Source organism: Homarus americanus, unplaced genomic scaffold, assembly GCF_018991925.1.
Source record: "Homarus americanus isolate GMGI-L3 unplaced genomic scaffold, GMGI_Hamer_2.0 scaffold52806, whole genome shotgun sequence".
NCBI classification, from domain to species: domain Eukaryota; kingdom Metazoa; phylum Arthropoda; class Malacostraca; order Decapoda; family Nephropidae; genus Homarus; species Homarus americanus.
This window is the reverse complement of record NW_024720773.1, coordinates 11458795-11478208: the sequence shown is the minus strand read 5'-3', so window position 1 is coordinate 11478208 and position 19414 is coordinate 11458795. Positions and strand designations below refer to the sequence as shown.

Sequence of the window (19414 nt, the reverse complement as noted above, 5' to 3'; positions counted from 1 at the left end):
TGATACCACCCTCAGTGTCAAGACCTGACTGAATTACTCAGAATAGGCAAACTGTACTCGAAGCTTTGTCAATAAATTTGTTAAACTAAAAAAAAGCCGAGGCACCTTGATTGCCATGGTAGTAAGCAGCTATCAAACAAGGAGGTACTACCGCCTGGGAAGATATTGGAACCATAATGTGACCAAGTTCCAGGTTGCTGATCTGACTGACTTTCTGCCTCATTTACATACAATTGCAGGGTCTCAATTGTTTCCCTTACTTTGACAAAACAACATATATATCGTTTCTTACTCTAGATCTAGTTTTTTTTCTCCATTTCTGTATGAATCTACTTTTTTTATGGTGCAACACCCCCTATGCCCCTGTGGGTCGGTGACTGTGCCCGGGTAGGCTAATCCCCATTAAAAAAGGTTCTTTCACCACATTCATTCTATCGTTCCATTTCTTATATCTTTCTACTGCCTATTTAAGACTATCTGGTATCAGCACTAAGGCGTCAGTAAACAACTCCCACGGCAAGCTAGTCTTATAGTCTCGTGATAGTGACTGTAACATCCGAACGATTCAGCTTATCCGTAAATGCATCTTATTCACGTCTCTGCTGGTCTTGTGCTTGGCTTCCGGGTACACTTATCACCATTTACCTTCCAGGCCTTGTACAATATTATTTTCTCCTTTATCACTTTATTATTCCACCACCATGGCTGCCCCCCCCCCCCCGTCCAGCCTCCACTACTCCACACACTCCCGTTGACAGTGTTCACTCCTAACTCTATTCTTTCAATTTCTACACTTTCCTACACTAATAATCTGTGCTGCATGATACGTTCTGCCCCCGTTATCATTGTACGGATCTAAACAACTGTATGTGGGTAAGGGGCATTATCTCTCAAGTGGTTACCTTACCAGATCACAGCGTTAAGGCGACATTTATGTAAGATGACAGTGTTGTGTAACTATGACCAGCCTTTGCCCGAGCAGCTATCGTGACTGACAACACAGTGGGCACGATAAAAATTTTGTGATTATTATATTTTTTTTTTAATGTGGGTGTCAAGTGTACCAGTGAGACGCCATTAAGTTATGCTCCTTAATAAATGATTATGTGAAAGATACGTAAACAATCGAAGTAAATGAGGATCATGTAAGTACTGTATTGAGTACTACAGAATTAAGGCGCACACTGACGACCTCGACCCTACAGTACATTATACTAGCTACTACACTGAAGTCATTATCCTGGTACAGTATAAAGAACCCCTATATACAGTACAGGTAGCTCCATATTACAATACTACAGAGCACACTTATGATTACAGTGTTATTATCCTACAACGGGAATGCTTTATCCCATAATATATATTCTACATTATGAACCTCAACCAAGGTCTATAGTCGTTATGCAAAAGCGAAGGAAAAGAAGTCAGTTGGCACAGTAATGTTGTCTGTTTTGTGGACACGATACCTCCTTCATTACTTTTCAAATTATCATAACATCACCACAGATAACAAACTAAATTGGAAAGTACACGTCAGTGCAATTGCCAAATCCTCCAGCTCTCGTCTCCATCTCCTCTGTCTCCTGTCTCGGACTTCCACCACCTGAGCTGACCCTTTCTGCTCTCTCTGATCATCACCATGGCCCCATCTATAAGTTTGGGGGAGAAGCTTCTGCACCATCCTCCTCAACGTCTCCTGCTTCTACCCGAAATCCCTCGTCCGCGAATTGCTGTTCGACACCACAACCACAGCCAGCCCATACGACCACGCACTGATCGCTTATAAGAACAGCCCAGTTCCAACCATTGTAACTCGTTGTTGACCTAGCTATATGTGTTTGCTCCCTGCCAATCTCATTTTTGTACTGTGGCTGCGTTGAAATTCTCTGTTTAATGATCCTCTCTCCCTTGTTATTAAATATTATTTTTGTTCTACTAATTTCACTTGTATATTGTCAATAAAGTGACCGTCTCCACAATTATGTAACTTTTATCATTTCCGTTTATTGTATATTTTCAGCCTTTAAGTTGTCATGTTCTTTCAATAAGCCGTTAATTATTATTATTATTAGTAGCAGTAGTAGTAGTAGTAGTAGTAGTAGTAGTAGTAGCAGCAGTAGGAGTAGTATTACACTACACAATAATAAAAAGAGTAAAATCGAGAACTCGAGGTTAAAGTCTTCACTGTTACATGTACTGATAACAGGGTACAGATGTGCAGAGTTAGAAGCTCACCGAATTATCTGTCGCCGACAAAGTGATATGGATGAAGACCTTAACCTCAGCGTCTGGGCGAGGGGTATATAAGGTGTTGGAGAGAAGGAAAGAGCAGCCACTGTAGCTCCGACTAGACCTGTCTACAGACAGAGTGAGTCGAAATGCGCACCACGCTCATCTTCGTCGCCCTGGCTGCGTCCGCCCTTGCAGGTAAACTACCCAGTACTGACCTAGTGAACTAAAGTGTTGAAACAGAGAAATAATCACAAGTTATATTGATTTCTTCTCCGTCATTCTACGAGTAACAAAGAAGTGAAGTTGAAAAATAAATCTTCGTGTTTCTACCAAGCAATAGTGCCATATCAAAGTTTAAATATTACGAGGCTTTCAATTCCTTATACTATACTACCAAAACGCTGATCGTCATTGCATGTAACAATATCAATTTTAATATTTGGACAGTTACTCCGATAACACTAATGTTATGTTTTAATGTACAGTAACTTCAAAATGAGCTCACGGGAATGCTACAGTATGTATCATAAGACTTCAGTTTAGTAGAGTTAACAGTCTCTGCGCAAAATCTTCCATTTATATTTTAATATCGCGAAGTGATTTAGTCTGTTTAATGTTTGTACTCTCCTCGGGACTGCTGCCTTAAAGTGGAACAAAAATCCTACTAAGAGATGTTGTTCTACTTATTTCATGATACCTGTACAGTACTGAGGATTGGCTGCGACTGATTAATTAACTAATAGTATACAGTTCATCTGGCGTCATAACAATAAGTCATGTAACGTCATATTCACTTTAAGATTAAACACACATACAGTATAATATTTTAAACCACTTAAAAAATTATAAAACCTTTCATGTTTTATTGAGGAGTCGCCTCCTCAATAATGTTAGACTCCATACTGTGAAAATGAGACAGCTGCTCCAGGAACCAGGGATGGGCGGCAGTAACCCCCCCCCCCCTCCCCCAGGCCAGGATACATGACTCCTAAGGTCCCCCAGACTAGGACTCTACCAGCTAATGTTTAGTAGTCAAGAGGACCAGGCAATCTTCATAGAGGTCTCTTGGTCACCAGATTGTTCACTGTAATTAGTTTCATAAAATGGCTGTTGAACGTGTTAAATTCTAAGGAGTTTTGCTAAAATTAAAACATAACTGATATTTTATGTTTCTTCCCCCAGTGCCAACAGGTCTGCGAACGACGTGTGCAGACCACTGTACCGACCATGACTTCTTTAAATATGAAACAGGTAAGTCCATCAAAAAAAAAATTGTTTCTTATAACTCCCAAATATGATTGTTAGCATTGTTGATAACAATTAACTAACTCGTATTCATAAACTGGTCATTAGTGCTGTGCTTTTAACTGCGGCACAAACGATTAAGACCATCACTAAAATGATTCAGGTGATCATCCTAACTACTGCATAGTTTATCCCTAAATAAGGTACAGTGCTTTGGATGTACAGTAGTGATATACATCAAATTATGTGACTCATTTCCACAGAAATATTTTGCTGCAAAGTTAGTCTAAATTACGAATCTCTCACCCCCTCCCCCCACACTAACCACCTTGTCTCACGTCCCACTCCAGGCAAGAGCTATGAGTACGACTACTCTGTGACCACCTCCACCGCCCTGCTGGGAACATTCGATGATGACGCCCACATGAGCATCACTGCCAAGGTTCACATTGATGTCTCCGCTCCCTGCGAGTACTCACTCAGGGTAAGTTAACGTTACCTCGTACTGAACCATACACTGACACCTTCACACTGCAACATGAGTTACACACTTCTTGGTAATTATATTACTAGAATTTAAACAACCTTGCAGTGATCCACCATCTTGTTGTTATTGTTGCAGCTGACAGAGGTCACCCTGGATGGCTCCTCCCACACGGAGGAGTTCGCTGCCGCCATCAGTAAGTCTCCCCTGCGCTTCTCATTCCAAGATGGCCGCGTGGAGAGCGTCTGCAGCGAGGTGACTGAGCCTGCTTGGGTCCTTAACTTCAAGCGAGGTGTTCTCTCGACCTTCCAGAACTCCATGACTCATGTGGGAAGACAGGTAACTTGTGACAAACATTTATTATATTTCCCATAAAAGGAAAAGTTAAGAACAAAATATTTCAACACATCAGATGCTCTGTTGCCTGACATAAAGTTAGTTATTTTCTCCTCTTGCTTAATAAACTTCATTATATACACAGGATGTTCAAGAGACCGACATTTCTGGTGTCTGTATGAGTAACTACAAAAGTATACTCGAGGGCAACGTAATGACCGTTGAGAAAGTCAAGGACCTCTCCTCCTGCACTGAGCGACCTGACCTCTCAGCCTACATCGCTTCCAGCGGCTACCTCACCGACTCCCCCGTCCAGAGCCTCCCAATCTTCAAGAGCACAAACAAATGTAACCAGAGAATAGAAGACGGGGTCCTCAGGATGGCAGAGTGTGAAGAAACCCACAAGTTCCGTCCCTTCTCCAGTGAGGAAGGTGGTGCTGTGACCACCGCCAAGACCACCATGTTACTTGTATCTCAAGAGGATCCAGCTGCTCCAACTGCCGGTAATCAACACTATCACTTAACAACTTGTCTAACATTGTTATTATCACCTCAACCCTATGATACATCCCTTGCTCACACTATCTAGAAATAGTTTATATGTAATCAATTGTAAGTAAATCAGTTTTAATGTTTCTCTACACGTCTCTGAACAGACTATGAATCCATCAGTAAATCTCTGGTCTTCGAACAAACTACCGCCACCTCACCAGAGACGCAGGTTGAGGCCGTTGAGAAAATTCTTAATGATTTAGATGTGGCAGGACATGGTGAGATCCACCCCGAGACTCCCGCTCTCTTCTCCACTCTTGTGGCCTCCCTCAAAGGTCTTGATTACCCAACCCTCAAAACTATTTACACCAACACAGAAGAAAGCCATTCCCGCAAGTTCCTGGTTGACGCCATGCCTCTGGTGGGAACGGCCGCTGCTGTTAGCGTAATCAAGGACATGTTTGTCAGCGGGGAAATCACAGAAACTGAAACAGACATTTGGTTTACCTCACTTGCCTTCTTCAAAAATCCAACTTCTGACATGTTTACGGCGCTCGTTGTGAGTATCACTATGAACTATCTTTGTGAATAATCATTTAAACATAAGACGTCACTATGTTAGAAAAACTGCTTCATAAAGCTTTAGTACATAACAATAGTTCCTTTAATTATTTATTATAATCATTGTTACTTCTGCAGCCTCTGATGGAGAACCCAAGTCAACAAGCAATGTTGGGAGCCTCGGCTCTCGTGAACACCTACTGCAAAGTTCATGCCGACTGTGAGAGTGATGCAGGTGTCCAACAACTCCTACGAGCTATTGAATCACACCTTGGATCTGGTTGTGCCACCATCAATGAAGCAGAAAAGATTAAGGTTTTAGTCGCCTTAAAAGCCCTGGGTAACGCTGGACGTTGGGTTAACGCCAACCCTATCTTACAACGTTGCTATACCGAAGATAATGACATGGAAGTTCGTGTTGCTGCAATTGAAGCCTGGAGACACACTCCTTGTGAATATGACCGCTCTAACCTTCTGGAAGCCTTCCAAGATGAGACTCGAGATACTGAGGTTCGCATTGCTGCTTACCTCGCTGTCATGACCTGTCCAACACCAAGTTTCATTGACACTATCAAGGATCGCCTTACCTCCGAAGGTGTCAACCAAGTTGGCTCCTTCATCTGGACTCACATGACCAACTTGCAAGAGTCAGCCGCCCCAGGTAAACAGTGGGTGCGTGAGTTGATCGGCGAGGAACTCCTCCAGAAGAAGTTTAACACTGAAGCTCTTAAGTTCTCTCGTAACTACGAGTCTTCTTTCTTCATGAATGAACTGAACGCTGGAGCAGCTGTAGAGAGCAACGTCATTTTCTCTAGCAAGTCCTTCCTGCCACGATCAGCCATGCTTAACCTCACTCTCGACCTCTTTGGTGAATCTATCAACCTCTTTGAGGTCGGTGGCCGCATTGAAGGACTTGAGGCATATGTTGAACGCTTCTTTGGACCTTATGGATATTTCCCACAAGAGACCGTAGAGGGAATAATTAAAACCATGCGTCAACAGAAACCTGATCCTGAAGCTACCACCTTAGAGGAATTCCTCGACCAAGCAACTGATGAGCCAGAAGGTTCCTATTACCTCCGCGTCTTTGGCAATGAACTACATTACAATCACTTCCATGGTCTGGAGAACCTAATGAAGACATCTGGAGCTTCCAACCCACTAGAGATTCTGATGGAGCTTGCTCGTAAAGGTGATGTTGATTATACAAAGTCTTACCAACTGATGGATGCTCATTACACCATCCCCACCGTGTCTGGCTTACCAGTGACACTCACTGCTAAAGGTACAGCTACTCTTGCCTTGAGAATGAATGGTAATTTCAAGGCTCAAAGCCTCAAGAATATTAACATTGAGGGTCACATCCACCCTTCAGCGGCTGTACAAATGGACGGCCTCATGGTTGTTGATGCACACGTCACCCGCACAGGAATGAAGATCTCCTCCACCCTCCACACTTCCACCTTCCTCGACGGTAAAGTCCAGATCGATGGAGGGAAGCTTGTTGACATTGCCTTCAACACTCCCAAGGAAAAGATTGAGGTTATCGATGTTAGCACCAAATTCTTCTACCTGTCAGATGACCAAGAGATCCAGAAAGACGTAGAAAACAAGGTGGAGCACAAAGACTGTACCAGTGGAATTATTGGTGTTGCCATGTGTGCTGGTCTTAGTTACACGCCAAGCTCTCCCAACAGCCCAAGTTTCCCTTATACAGGACCTCTTGATGCTCATCTTTATTTCAAGAAGACGGGCACTCAGACCGGCTACATTTTACGCTTCACTAATGTAGATAACACAATGTCTTTCCTGTTCGACACCCCAGAGTCTCAAGTAGACCACAAGATGTCACTCACTCTCACAAAGTCTCAGCAAGCAATTAACATCGATCTTTACACACCTTTTAAGACTGCCCAGGGTACTGGAGAGTATATATGGGAAACACATAACAAACACATCAAGATGGAATTAACACTGAACAGCAATGAAAAATATTCACTAGAAACAGGACTTAAAACAATCGAAGACGGTATAACCAAGTTCGAACCCTCTCTGGTGTTAACATCTGCTAGTGGTGTTGTGGTCAATGTTCATGGCAGTTTTGGTGGTCAAATTGGTCATCATGAATCCTTCATGTCCTCAAAGTTGGATATTGAGTACAGCCTAAGTGATGCTAACACACATATGATCCATCACTCAGCTCTTGTCAAGAAAGAAGTTTCCGACACGATGAGTACATATTCACTCCAGTTTGAACTGACTCCCACTCAGTTTGCTGACCTGACACTGATGACTGACCACAAAACAATCATCTCTGCTGGACGTGTGGAAAGTATCAGCAAGGTAACACACGGAACTACTGCCTGGAGTATTGAGGAAATTTACTCTTACACCAACGAAAAAGATCACAGTGAATTTGATATCTCCCTGGCGGTCAAATGCCCACAGTGGAACATTGACTACATGGCATTACAGAACGTTCAGCTGTACAGCAATAAACTGAGGACGAATTCCCATGTTCGCATTGGCTCAGGCAATGATTACGTCATTGCCATGGTCTACGAGAAGATGGAAGATGGCAGGCACAGCGCCCGGGTAAGGCATTTATCTTTGTGTCTATATTCTACAATTATTTAAGATTCATTATAGTGGTTAATAACAATTAACTCTAAGGTGTATTTAAGGTTTAATATTCTGAATCATTAAAGACATAAGAGTTAAAATATATCTAGTAATGCTTTATAATATTCAAGATTATTTCATTCTATGCCTTGAGGAAACACTCACGGTCTAACTACACATTTCCATATAATGAAGATTTGATACAAATATCTACTCTCAAATATATATTCAATGATAACTTTCAGGTAAACGGTAGACTAGGATTAGAGAGCTGTGAACTGAGAGGAAATTTACTGAACAAATCTAGACCAGGAAAAATCGATGCTATCTTCGACGCTGCTTTGAAGTCTTCAGTCCATGACGTCACGTTCACTGGTGCTATTTCTGCTGATGGCGAGAAAGCCACCACTGAGCTCAAGGCCACTTTGAACGGTCAAGATTACACTTTGATGCTCGAGGGCACACGCACTTCACTTCTTGTTGACATCAATGCATTGAGACACATCTTATTTAACGCATATGTAAGAGAAATCTTCACTACAGTTATCTTAGTAATATTAATCATTCACATATTACAGTAATCATTCAGTATCAAAATTTGCAATTTCTCATGGAGTAAATTCTACTTTTAATCAAAATGTATAATTTAACTTTCTTCTAACACAGCTTTTACAATATACTGTAATTCCTTAAGTCTTATGTACCATATTTACAGAACTACACAAATATCGAATTTAATACGTGACAAATTTTCATAAACATCCTCATATTAATTCGATATCTTTTATATTTAGGTTAACACTGTTGATGAAGCCAAAAAACTACACGTGAGTGCTGAATGGGACAAGGACGTCGACCCAACAAAGGCATTCATTGTCGACGGACACATCTCTCCTGTTGAAGTCTTGGCAAGCGTTAAGTGAGTATACAAAGTTTATATTTTGAAGTGATGCTCACTTATCTATAGCTTCATTAGACAATTTCTTCAATGTTATTTACACCCAATAATAATGTACTTTTTCCTGACAGGTTTACCGAGAGAGAAATAGTGGCTTCTGGCAAGATTGTTGATAATGGAGTAGAGTTGGCAGCCATGTGGGCACCTGACAAGAGAGTTTTGGCCCATGTTCATTACTCACTCGACGACACCAAGTCTCTGGCCATTACAGTAGAGACACCATTCCAAGGATGGGAAAAACAGGACGTTACATTTACAGTCTCTCTCAAGGATTATGAAATCACCAGTCGTGCTGCAGCTACCTGGAAGAACGCTGAACAGATGGCACTTACAATCAACGGCAAGTTCCAACCCGGTCTCTCCAACAATGCGCTCAAGACCCAAATACTCTTCAGCAGCAGCTTTGAAAATTTCGAGCGCATAACTTTCACTGTTGACCACACTATGGCCGGTGCCACCATTAACACCAACATTGTGGGGCTGTGGAACAAAAATGAAATGAAGGGCAACTTCCAGCTCACTCCCAACGAAACTGGTGTTGATGCAAGAGCCACTTTCATCTCTCCCTTCACAGAGGAAGTTCTTGTTACTCTGCATCACGAGTTACATGACATGGCATTGACTACCAAGCTGGAGGCCAAATACGGTGCTGAGACTTCCACCATTACAATGAAGGGCCACGTGGACCTCGGTGATGTACACGACATCACTCTTGTCGTTAAAGCAATTACTCCTCTCGCTGCTTTCGATGCTAATATCAAATACACGTTGAATGAAGATAACATTAAAATCTTCGCTGAAGGTAAAGTGGGTGAGAAGCAAGTGTTGCTGAATGTGAACGGCGAGAAAACAGTCACAGACGGTTCAACAGCTGTCTCAGGAGACTTGAAATTTATCACTCCTTTAACATATCCTTTAACCGCGACCTTCTCCCACAGTCATGACGGACAACAATTTACCTCCCAGTTGGAGATGACCAGAATATGGTCAACATTTGGCACCCTCAAGATGCATGCTGAAGGCCACATGATCTCCAAGAATGACATAGTATTCACTGCCCATATAACCAGCCCTGCTATAAAAGCATCTCTTTCATTTACTCACAAGATTGAAGATAAACAGATGAATTCAGCAGTTGAAGTTATTGTTAACGGTGAGCGCATTAATATCTCCGTCGGTGGCCTCTTGGACACTGTCAACACTCTAGCTAACCTTCATGCCGAAGTCGTCTCTACCTTCAAGGGACTGAATGACATTAAGGTCAATATCGAGAGCATGAGGACTGACAGCGCCTGGACCTCTGACGTCACATTCATAAAGGATACCCTGTCTGTCCATATTAATCATAGCATACAATATGACGACATACTCAACTGGGAGAACATATTCTTTATTAATAATATGTATAAGTTGAGAAACAAAATGAGTCACGTTGATACTGCTTATACACATCAGCTGGAGTACATGTGGGGTGCTGAAAATGTACAAGTTACAGCTACCATTAACCCCAGGATATCGGAAAACTCCCGTCAGGTTGACGCACAAATCATCCTTGCATCATCATGGACTGAAAATATGAAGGTTGATCTTCACCACGAAGATGATGGCCGTGAGTATAAACCTACTCTCATAATTGAATATAAACCAGGAAGCATTATCCAGCTTGACACCACCATCAAGATCGACTCCTCGTTCATTTATATTGAATCTTCTCTAACAACTCCCTTTTGGCAGCCTTTGGGATATAAACTTAAGGTTGACTTCCAGCCAAAACAGTCAATTACTGCCGTCTTCATTCGTGGGGCCAACAAGACCAAGATCAATGCTCATGGAAACTGGGAAGAAGGAAAGATGGGTGGTCATCTTCAAGTACACTCTACATATCTTACTCAACCTATTATAGTGGAAGCGTCATATGACGTTATCTCACCGGAAAAAATGTTACATGTAGCAGTCACTGCTCACGAGAGATACGCAATTACAGCAAGCTTCTCTGGTCATATGCAAGAGGCTAAGTGGTCTTTAGACACTGAGATGCCATTAGAGTTAGCCCACCATGTAAAATTCAGTGGCGAATATCATATCATGACCATGCCATTAAGTTTCAATTCTGTGCTCCAAATCGACGCTAAGAATTATATGGTTTCCTGTGAGATACAGGAAAAGCAGTTCGTATTCGACATGGATTTGGAGGGAAAGAAGGGAAATTTATCCGGTAAATGGAATTACCAAGGGAATCATGCCAACGTGGAAATTAAATTCATCTCTCCGCTGACCGTCATTGGTGACATGAATGTTGACTTAATGTACGATTTCCAGGCTGAAAAGAGAGTGATTATTAAGGTGAATGATGGTGCTGCAGAAGTGAACTTTACTGGGATGCTCGCTGACCCTCTTGCTCCTAAAATCATCTTAGAAATTACTACTCCATTAGAAGCGTTCAAGACTCTAGGTGCTGAAGCCCAATGGAATTTGAAGGAATCTGTGAAGACTGCTGAAGTAAAGGCTCATCTCAATGATAATCAATACAACTGGCAACTGGAGGCTGCTGCCGAGAGTCTTCTCAAGGGTTACGCCACCTCCAAAATTACCACTACTCATACTGGCTGGACTGCTCTTAATCTCAACGGAAGTTTCGACTTCACCGCCATGCCATACAAGGTAGCATTTGTTTACGATAAGGAAGGAGTTATAAACACATTCCAAGGCCAACTCTCCATCGATCAAAATGCCGTCAATGGCAAAATCATTACACCAATTACTGGTTGGGAAGAAATAGCACTCAGCGGTGACTACACTTATGAGAACAATCACCTCATTGGCAACGTTGAGTTAGTTCAGGGAACTGAAACCTATAAGGTTAACACCGATATTTTATATAATTCTCAACCTAAACTCAAGCTGAACATCAAAACTCCAATTGCTTATGTAAGCAACATTGAGTTAGTTCTTGACTCAACCATCGTTGACGCTGAAAGGAATATTCACATGTCATTCATAAGAAATGACATTACTTATTCTGTTCAACTATCGACTCAGTTCATCCATAAAACCGGATTTGTGAAGGTAATGGCCAACTCTCCAATCCCAGGTTACACTGTTGTTGAGATTAACGCTAAATATGACTTCACCAAAGATATTAAAACAGCAGAGATGGATCTGAAGATTGAAGGTGAATCCCGCCACTTTTCTGTCATCACTCAAGTCAATGATAACAACGTCCATCTTGACATCCATACTCCATTTGAAGGCTTTGAGACTGTCAAAATGGTCGGTGATTACACAGTTGTAGATGGTCAACACAGCGTGATCGCTACTCTGACAAAGGTCGATCAGCTGTTTGATTTCCACTTCGATTTCTCCGTCAAAACAAAGGTTGTCTCCCTGAAGCTATCAACCCCCATAGCAGAAATACAGGATGTTCAGTTAACAGCTAAATATGATATCTTAGACACTGGCGTCGACTGTTTGGTGGACATAAAGAGAAACGAAGACAAGATCGGTCTCAACCTCCGTGCAGTTTTCACTCCTATGAAATCGATCTTCCACGTGGCAGCTGAAACTCCCGTTGCTGGCTGGAATAAACTCTCGTTGGACATCAACTACGACCTAATCTCTGAGAAGAAGACTGCCGAGATCTCTGTTCAGAAAGACACATTGATAAACACCATTAAAGGTGAAGGAAGCTACAACCTCCAGAGCGGTTCCTTCAAAGTTGAAACGCCTATTGATGGCTTTGAAGTTATTGGTGCTCAATATTCCTTATCTTTAGATGATAAACTGGATGCCAGTATTAAGATCATCAAAAACTCAGAAGAATGGATGTTCTCAGCCCATGGTGAATATAACGAACACAACATCAAGTTTGAGTTGGTTACTCCATTTAGTATCCTAAAGCTTCTGTCTGCGGCTGTGTCTTACAACTGTACTGCCACTAATAAGGACATCAAGGTAAATATAGCTTTTAATGAGCATAATTACCAACTAACTGGAATTGTCAACTTAAATCCTACGAAATCTGACTTCACCCTTACGGTCACTACGCCAATCCCTAATTACGAAAATATATCAGTCATGCTCAAATATGATCTCGACAATAAGGATGAGTTGGTTGCCGTCCACATTGCTGTTGGCGAACACGCGTACAACTTATTAATGGCTGGTTACATCGAAGAAAAACTAGCGTACTTCAAATCCGAACTGACATCACCATTCATTGGATGGACTGATGTCAAGTTTGAAGCTAAAGCTGACTTTACTTCTGAGGACAAAACACTGGAAATTTCTCTGGAGAAAGATGCAAATGTAAAGGCCATTGCTATCTCTGGAAAACTCATCGGCAGTACGATGGACGTTAACCTAAAGACGCCTATCGTCGGTCTACAGAATGTAAGACTGTTTAGTTCTCTGGACCGTACTAAAAGATCTCTTCAGTTTAATATGATGAGCGATGCTGCAGAAGCTTCACTACTCACAAGCTTTAACTCTATCAAGCTTCATCTCAGAACTCCATTTGAAAGAGCTGAGGAAATCTCATGGCAAATCACTAAAGTCAACGAGGGAACTTATAAGGCAGAGTGGAGAAGGAATGATAACTTCATCATTGTCTCGGTAGAAAAACAAGGCCGAAAAAATGCCTTCAGCGTTGAAGTCCAAAGTGAACTTCAGGGATGGGAATTTATGGCACTTGCAGGAAGACTGGATGAGGAGACCCTAGAAGGATATGTTAGTGGAGCTGTTAATGAAGAAAAGATACTTGTTACCGGTTCAGGTAAAATTGCTGACGTAGGAAAAGTGAATCTTCACATTGAAACACCTTCACATCAGTACAGGACACTGGACGTAAACTTCCAATATAATATCAACCTCATGAAAGCAAACATGGAGTTAACCTCGTCTTCTCCTAACCTGCACTTATCATTACGATACAACACTGTTCGAAACCCTCAACAAGGTATCCTACTTTCTTCTTCAGGAAAAATCACCATAGTCTCCCCCTTTGTCAGCATAAGGAACTTCCACCATGAGTATCACCTCCAGGTTGGACAAGTTACAACTGCTGACAGCACTATGAAACTTAATGAACAAGAAATCTTCAAGCTGGAGTTGAAGGGCGACGTGTCTGCCAAGACGGCTCATCTTGACATTGATGCTCACACTAGTGACTGTCACACATCAATTAACTATCAGCTTCAGGAACTCTCCTCCATGACCTTCATGTTCAGACGCCAGGGAGTCTCAACTGATAAACAGTTAAGAATAGAAACATCAGGAACAGGAAATTTACCATCTCAAGGCACATTTGATATCACCATTAAGAACACTTTCCCTCACACTCCAGTGACAACCAACATCCATGTTGACTTAGATAGTGCGAGCGAGCGGAAACATATGACGATCGAAGTAACTCTTCAACCAAGCAAATTATACAGATTTGAAATCGATTATGGTTATGCTGCCAAAATGGGCGACTTCAATTTGAGAATAACAACTCCTGACAGGATGATGTCTCCATGGAAGCGCATTTCTGGAAACTTTAACATGCAGAACCAAGACGATTCTTACCTTGAGATCAATTATGGAGAAACGACCTATACAGCTCGAGGGAAACTTGGCATCTATGACTCTGATCTAATGTTAAACTTGGCACCTACAGAAGAGGAAGTTATTCTTCAATGGAGATTTTCACTGGAGGACAACGACTACTTCCTCAAGATGGGACGGGAGTCGAAGTATGCAATGCTGAAACTCAAGGGCACATATATTGATATTGCTAATGTTAACATAGAAGGCGGTTTCAAAGCTGGACCTCTTATGGAAAATGAACTACTCTTTACATCCAAATGGAACATGGCAAATGCCGGAGTCTTCACCGCTGAAGGAACATTCAATTATGGACAGTACCATGGCCAGCACCATCTTGAAGAATTCACGCGCAACGCTGCAACTAGATCTGCAACATTTGCATGGACTGCAACCTCTAATATTTCTGGTTTCAACTCACTCTCTTTGTCTGGAAATTACGACTTTAATAACAAGTTTGTTATTTATGGTCTCATCAGGTCAGAGGACCAAGAGTCCAAAATTGATATTAATCTCGCTGAACTCTACCCGGAGTATTCTCACAACACAGTGGAACTCAAGTTCACAGCTCTTCCACGACGATACAGATCTATGCAGTTCACACTTAGTCATGACTTCAGGGACACAGCAAACAAACACGTATCAGCTATTGCAAAGCTTGGTAATAGGGAATATTTCGTTAAAGCAAACTGGAATCGAAGTGAAAACTTTAATGTCCTAAATGGAAACATCGATATCCAAGTACATAATGTTGGTAATATCCAAATAACAATGAACTTTGATGTTTCTAACATCGATAATGCTCACGCAGAGGTACGATACTCCAGAGTTTCCCCTACGAGCCAAACTAACTCTCTAAATATGAAGTGGACCAGGAAGACAACTTCTAATCATTTTGAAAGTGAACTTGCCCTAGACTCTACCTTCAACATGCTCTCCCATGCCCGACTATATGTTAATGCCGAATATAGCAACGATTTCCAACTATCTTCTGGCTTGGAATGGAACGAAAAGATGATAACATTCATTTTCGATATGAATCAAGATGGGGTCTCAACTAAGCTTACCACACCATTCGAACATTTTGAATCCATTGATGCAAAGGCTACCTACAGCCTCTCTGGCAAGACTAAGAAGGTCACACTACAATATGAACGAGGCAACAACAAAGTTGATATGTCATTCACGCTCAAAGCCACGACCCTGAAGAAAGGAAACTTGGAATTAATACTAACAACACCATTTGAAGTACTCAAGAACTTGAGCATCAATGCCAGTTGGAAAAATAAGAGTGCCAAGCTTGATATTACAAGAAACGGCACTGAATACAATATTATTAATGGTACAGTTGACATGAAGGCTAGTAAGTCATCATTTGATCTAGCTTTCACAATTCCAGGATGGGAAGCTATCAGGTTTGCTGCTTCTTATGATGTACAAGACTTCCTTGAAGGATCAACATCTAATGATAAGGAAATAGCTAGTCTTCTCATTGACTTTGATGGTAATACACTCAACTTCAATGTCCATGGCTACCGTAATAGTGAAAGACTATATCTTGAGCTTGATGGCAATACTTCCTTTGACAAACTTAAAATCTTCCACTTTAAAATGGGTTCAAAACTCAATACCGAATCTTTTGAAGGTGAATTTGAAGTGAAGTTAAATGAATTTGAGTTCAAGTCGAATAATCTTTACGAGAAACGTGGTTCAAATGGCTACTATATCAAGACCATGATGGAGAGCACTCTTACCCCCCTGCCATCTTTAACTATTGGCATCGGTCGTAACGGAGCAGAGCGTACGGTCACTGTAGGATACGGTGAAGACAGAGAAATTACTTTCTCCGTCCAGGGAAAGAATAATTATAAATCTGGATTCTTTGGCACATTCGACATTCCTAACTATGGCTATGAAGGAGTTCGTTATGATGTGACCTATGGATTCGAGAGTGACGATCAACTTCAAATCAGCTTTGATGTTGAACTGGGCCAAAATGGCGAGAAAATAGAAGCAGAGTTTGTTTATGATTCAGAGGGTGTTAAGGCCCGCCTGACTTCTCCCTTCACCGGTCAACATACAATGCGTGTCCGACGATCAGTTTCTGAACAGAGTTTCTCCGCCTTTGCTGGTTACAATGACTACAACTTGGCACTCCGAGGTGGCTTCAAGGATGAGGATACTAAACGCGGCGCAGTGTTAGAAGGAGATATATTTGGCAACAAGTTCCTCATCGACTTCCTCTTCCAGTCAGAAGGGATGCAGTACTCTGAGGGAAAGCTTATTATTCACACACCATTCCGTGGTATGGAAAACATGGGAGGTTTATTCACACTTTCTAATGTAGACAACAAAATTATGGCTCATGTTGAAGTGCTCCTTCCCTCATATACAACACCAAAAATAACTGGCGAAGTTAACTTAGATCTTAACGAGAAACTTGAAGGCTTTGTTACTCTTGATGTAGCTGGTGAGAAGTTTATCTTACAGAGTAAACTTATTGGTCTATCACTTAGTGAAGGATACGAGGGAACTCTGCAACTAACCACACCCTTCCATGCTCTGCCACATCTTCTATTAAATGTCTCCATCAAAATGGTAGATTGGTCTTCATTAGTGGCTAAATTTACTGTCAATGAAAATACCATTATTGCCCAATACACCATGGGCGAGTCTACCTTCAAATTCAACCTAGATACTATGGTGGAAACAGTACATCGCCAACTTTCTCTTGAAGCTGTTTATCCATCTCTGGAAAACTTGGAAGGCGTTCTAATTGTTGTTAATGGAGATGAGGTCCACAAGCTCAGGGGAAATTTCAATATAATTAGTAACCGCGTTCAGGGAGGAATGGAGTTGGAGTCCCCTCTAACTACAGTAACACTGAAGCTCAACTTTGATATTGCAATCCCAAATGCTTCTTATGACCATATCATCTTCAATGTCTCCCTGACCACTTCTGAGACTTACTCCCTGTTCTTTGAACTGGATACAACGACTGGCGTTCTTGTAACTGTGAAGATCGACACCCCTGTCCTCCCCAAATTGAAGGCCACTTTACAACTTGCAGCAGCACAAGCAGCACTGAAGATTGAGACTCCTCAAGGGGTCCACGAGATTCATGTAACTTGGCGTCTGACAATGGACTTGCCAGTCGACTGGTTGGCTACGCTTCACCTGGTCTCTCCCCTTCTTACAGAAGAATATGCTATCACGCTCATGCTCAATGGTGAAAAAGCGAATATGATGTTAAAAGGTGACCTACAAGTGGGAGGTGTAAAGCACGCCATCGAAGGTAAGAGCGTCATGACAGACACTAGTGGAGAACTTTCCCTCAACATAGAAACTCCGTATAAAAGCATTAACAGACTGGCTCTTGCGGCTTCTATGAGCTTTGGCGAAAAGATCGAAATGCACATCAATGGAACACAAGCCGACAACGTCAACACCCTGGATGTGATCTTTGACACAATAAACAAGAGTTTTAGGGCTATGGTAAGTTCTCCTTTGATTCCCACAGGTCAAGTGAGCATTGAGGCTCTCCTTACTGGCAATATGGGCACTAAAATGAAGCTCAAGATGGCCCTCAAGTACGGTGACAACACCATTTCTGGAGTTCTTATCGTCAAACTTTTGTCTCCTGAGAATATGAGCACCATCCTTAAGATCACAACGCCCTTCAAGGGCTATAAGCAGATGAACTTCGTTGCCCGCTATTTGAAGGACGAAGTCACCAATATTGTGCTCAGCCTTGATAAGCCACTCAGGATCAATGTTGAACTCCACTTGAGTAACAAACACGATACAATTATGGCTGACATGAAAATAGAAACCGCAATTGAAAACTTTGAGATGATTAAGGCAAAGGTTGAGATTCCCCTCAGTGTGTTTGCCCCAAGTGTGTTAGTTAATGTAGACTTTGATGATACTTCCTTCGGAGCTAATCTGGGTCTGAGGACCAAGGCACCTTACGAGCTGGCTTTGGGCTGCCACGCCACCGATGTGTTCAGCGGCAAATTCCACCTCAGGATGGACTCTTCATTCCTTTCTGTTTTGGCATAGTGAACATTTGTTTTAACTTGCTGCTTTATAACGGATTTCTTATATATTGCTTTTAATGTGCTATTATTCTAGATCATCTACGCATTAGATAAATGTAGATAATGTTTCATTTCTTAAATTTAATGTAAAAATGGCTACGTTTCACCTCTACATGACTAATAAACTTATAATGTATGAATCAGCAATAAAAACATATTGAACTTATTCTCTTATTATTTTTTTTGTAAATAGAATATATTTGACATGTTAATTAAATGATAACTGTGAACATATTAGGGTAAGATGGAAACAGTGGGTGTTATTTAGATAATGAAACATAACAGGTCTCCATATGTTTATCACTTTATAACGGAGTAAATACCAGTAAAATATACCTTGTCAACTAACACCTTGTAAGTTAACCTAATTATCAACAACACTTCCTCCTGGTTAAAGGCCTTTGTGAGTCATAAGGTAAGAAAAATACTAAAGAAGCTTATATGTTAATTGATATTTTTTTACAATAAACCCGAGAAAATAAATACATCAATTATATACATGAAAATAGCCCCCAACACACACACACACATACACACACACACACACATAATTCACTTCTCTACATACTGTATATATTTTAGTGGCTAACTTTTTACGAAACAGCAACTATTTTAAACCTTACTGTTCATTAGCCGAGAGTTATTAATTTACATTCTCTTACCCATATACAATATATACACAGTACAGTACAGAACAACCTAACCAGTCCTAACCTTTCATCTTGCTAACACCTCATTTTTCACCTAAGTCTATAGTTGTACACAAGTTCCAATTTTATACTCGAGAACAACTTTTTTAGA

The 19414-nt window shown here is 41.4% G+C and overlaps 1 protein-coding gene across 1 annotated transcript; it reads left to right on the top strand.

Moving 5' to 3' along the window:
• Positions 1 to 2324: 2324 nt before the first annotated feature.
• On the top strand, positions 2325 to 18779 carry LOC121861093. Its single transcript, XM_042358654.1, has 10 exons — positions 2325 to 2427; positions 3415 to 3483; positions 3828 to 3961; positions 4100 to 4300; positions 4443 to 4800; positions 4954 to 5348; positions 5489 to 7945; positions 8218 to 8493; positions 8767 to 8891; positions 9002 to 18779. The coding sequence occupies exons 1-10, from the start codon at positions 2379 to 2381 to the stop codon at positions 18573 to 18575; spliced, it is 13638 nt and encodes a 4545-aa protein (XP_042214588.1). The 5' UTR covers positions 2325 to 2378; the 3' UTR covers positions 18576 to 18779.
• The last annotated feature ends 635 nt before the right edge of the window (positions 18780 to 19414 follow it).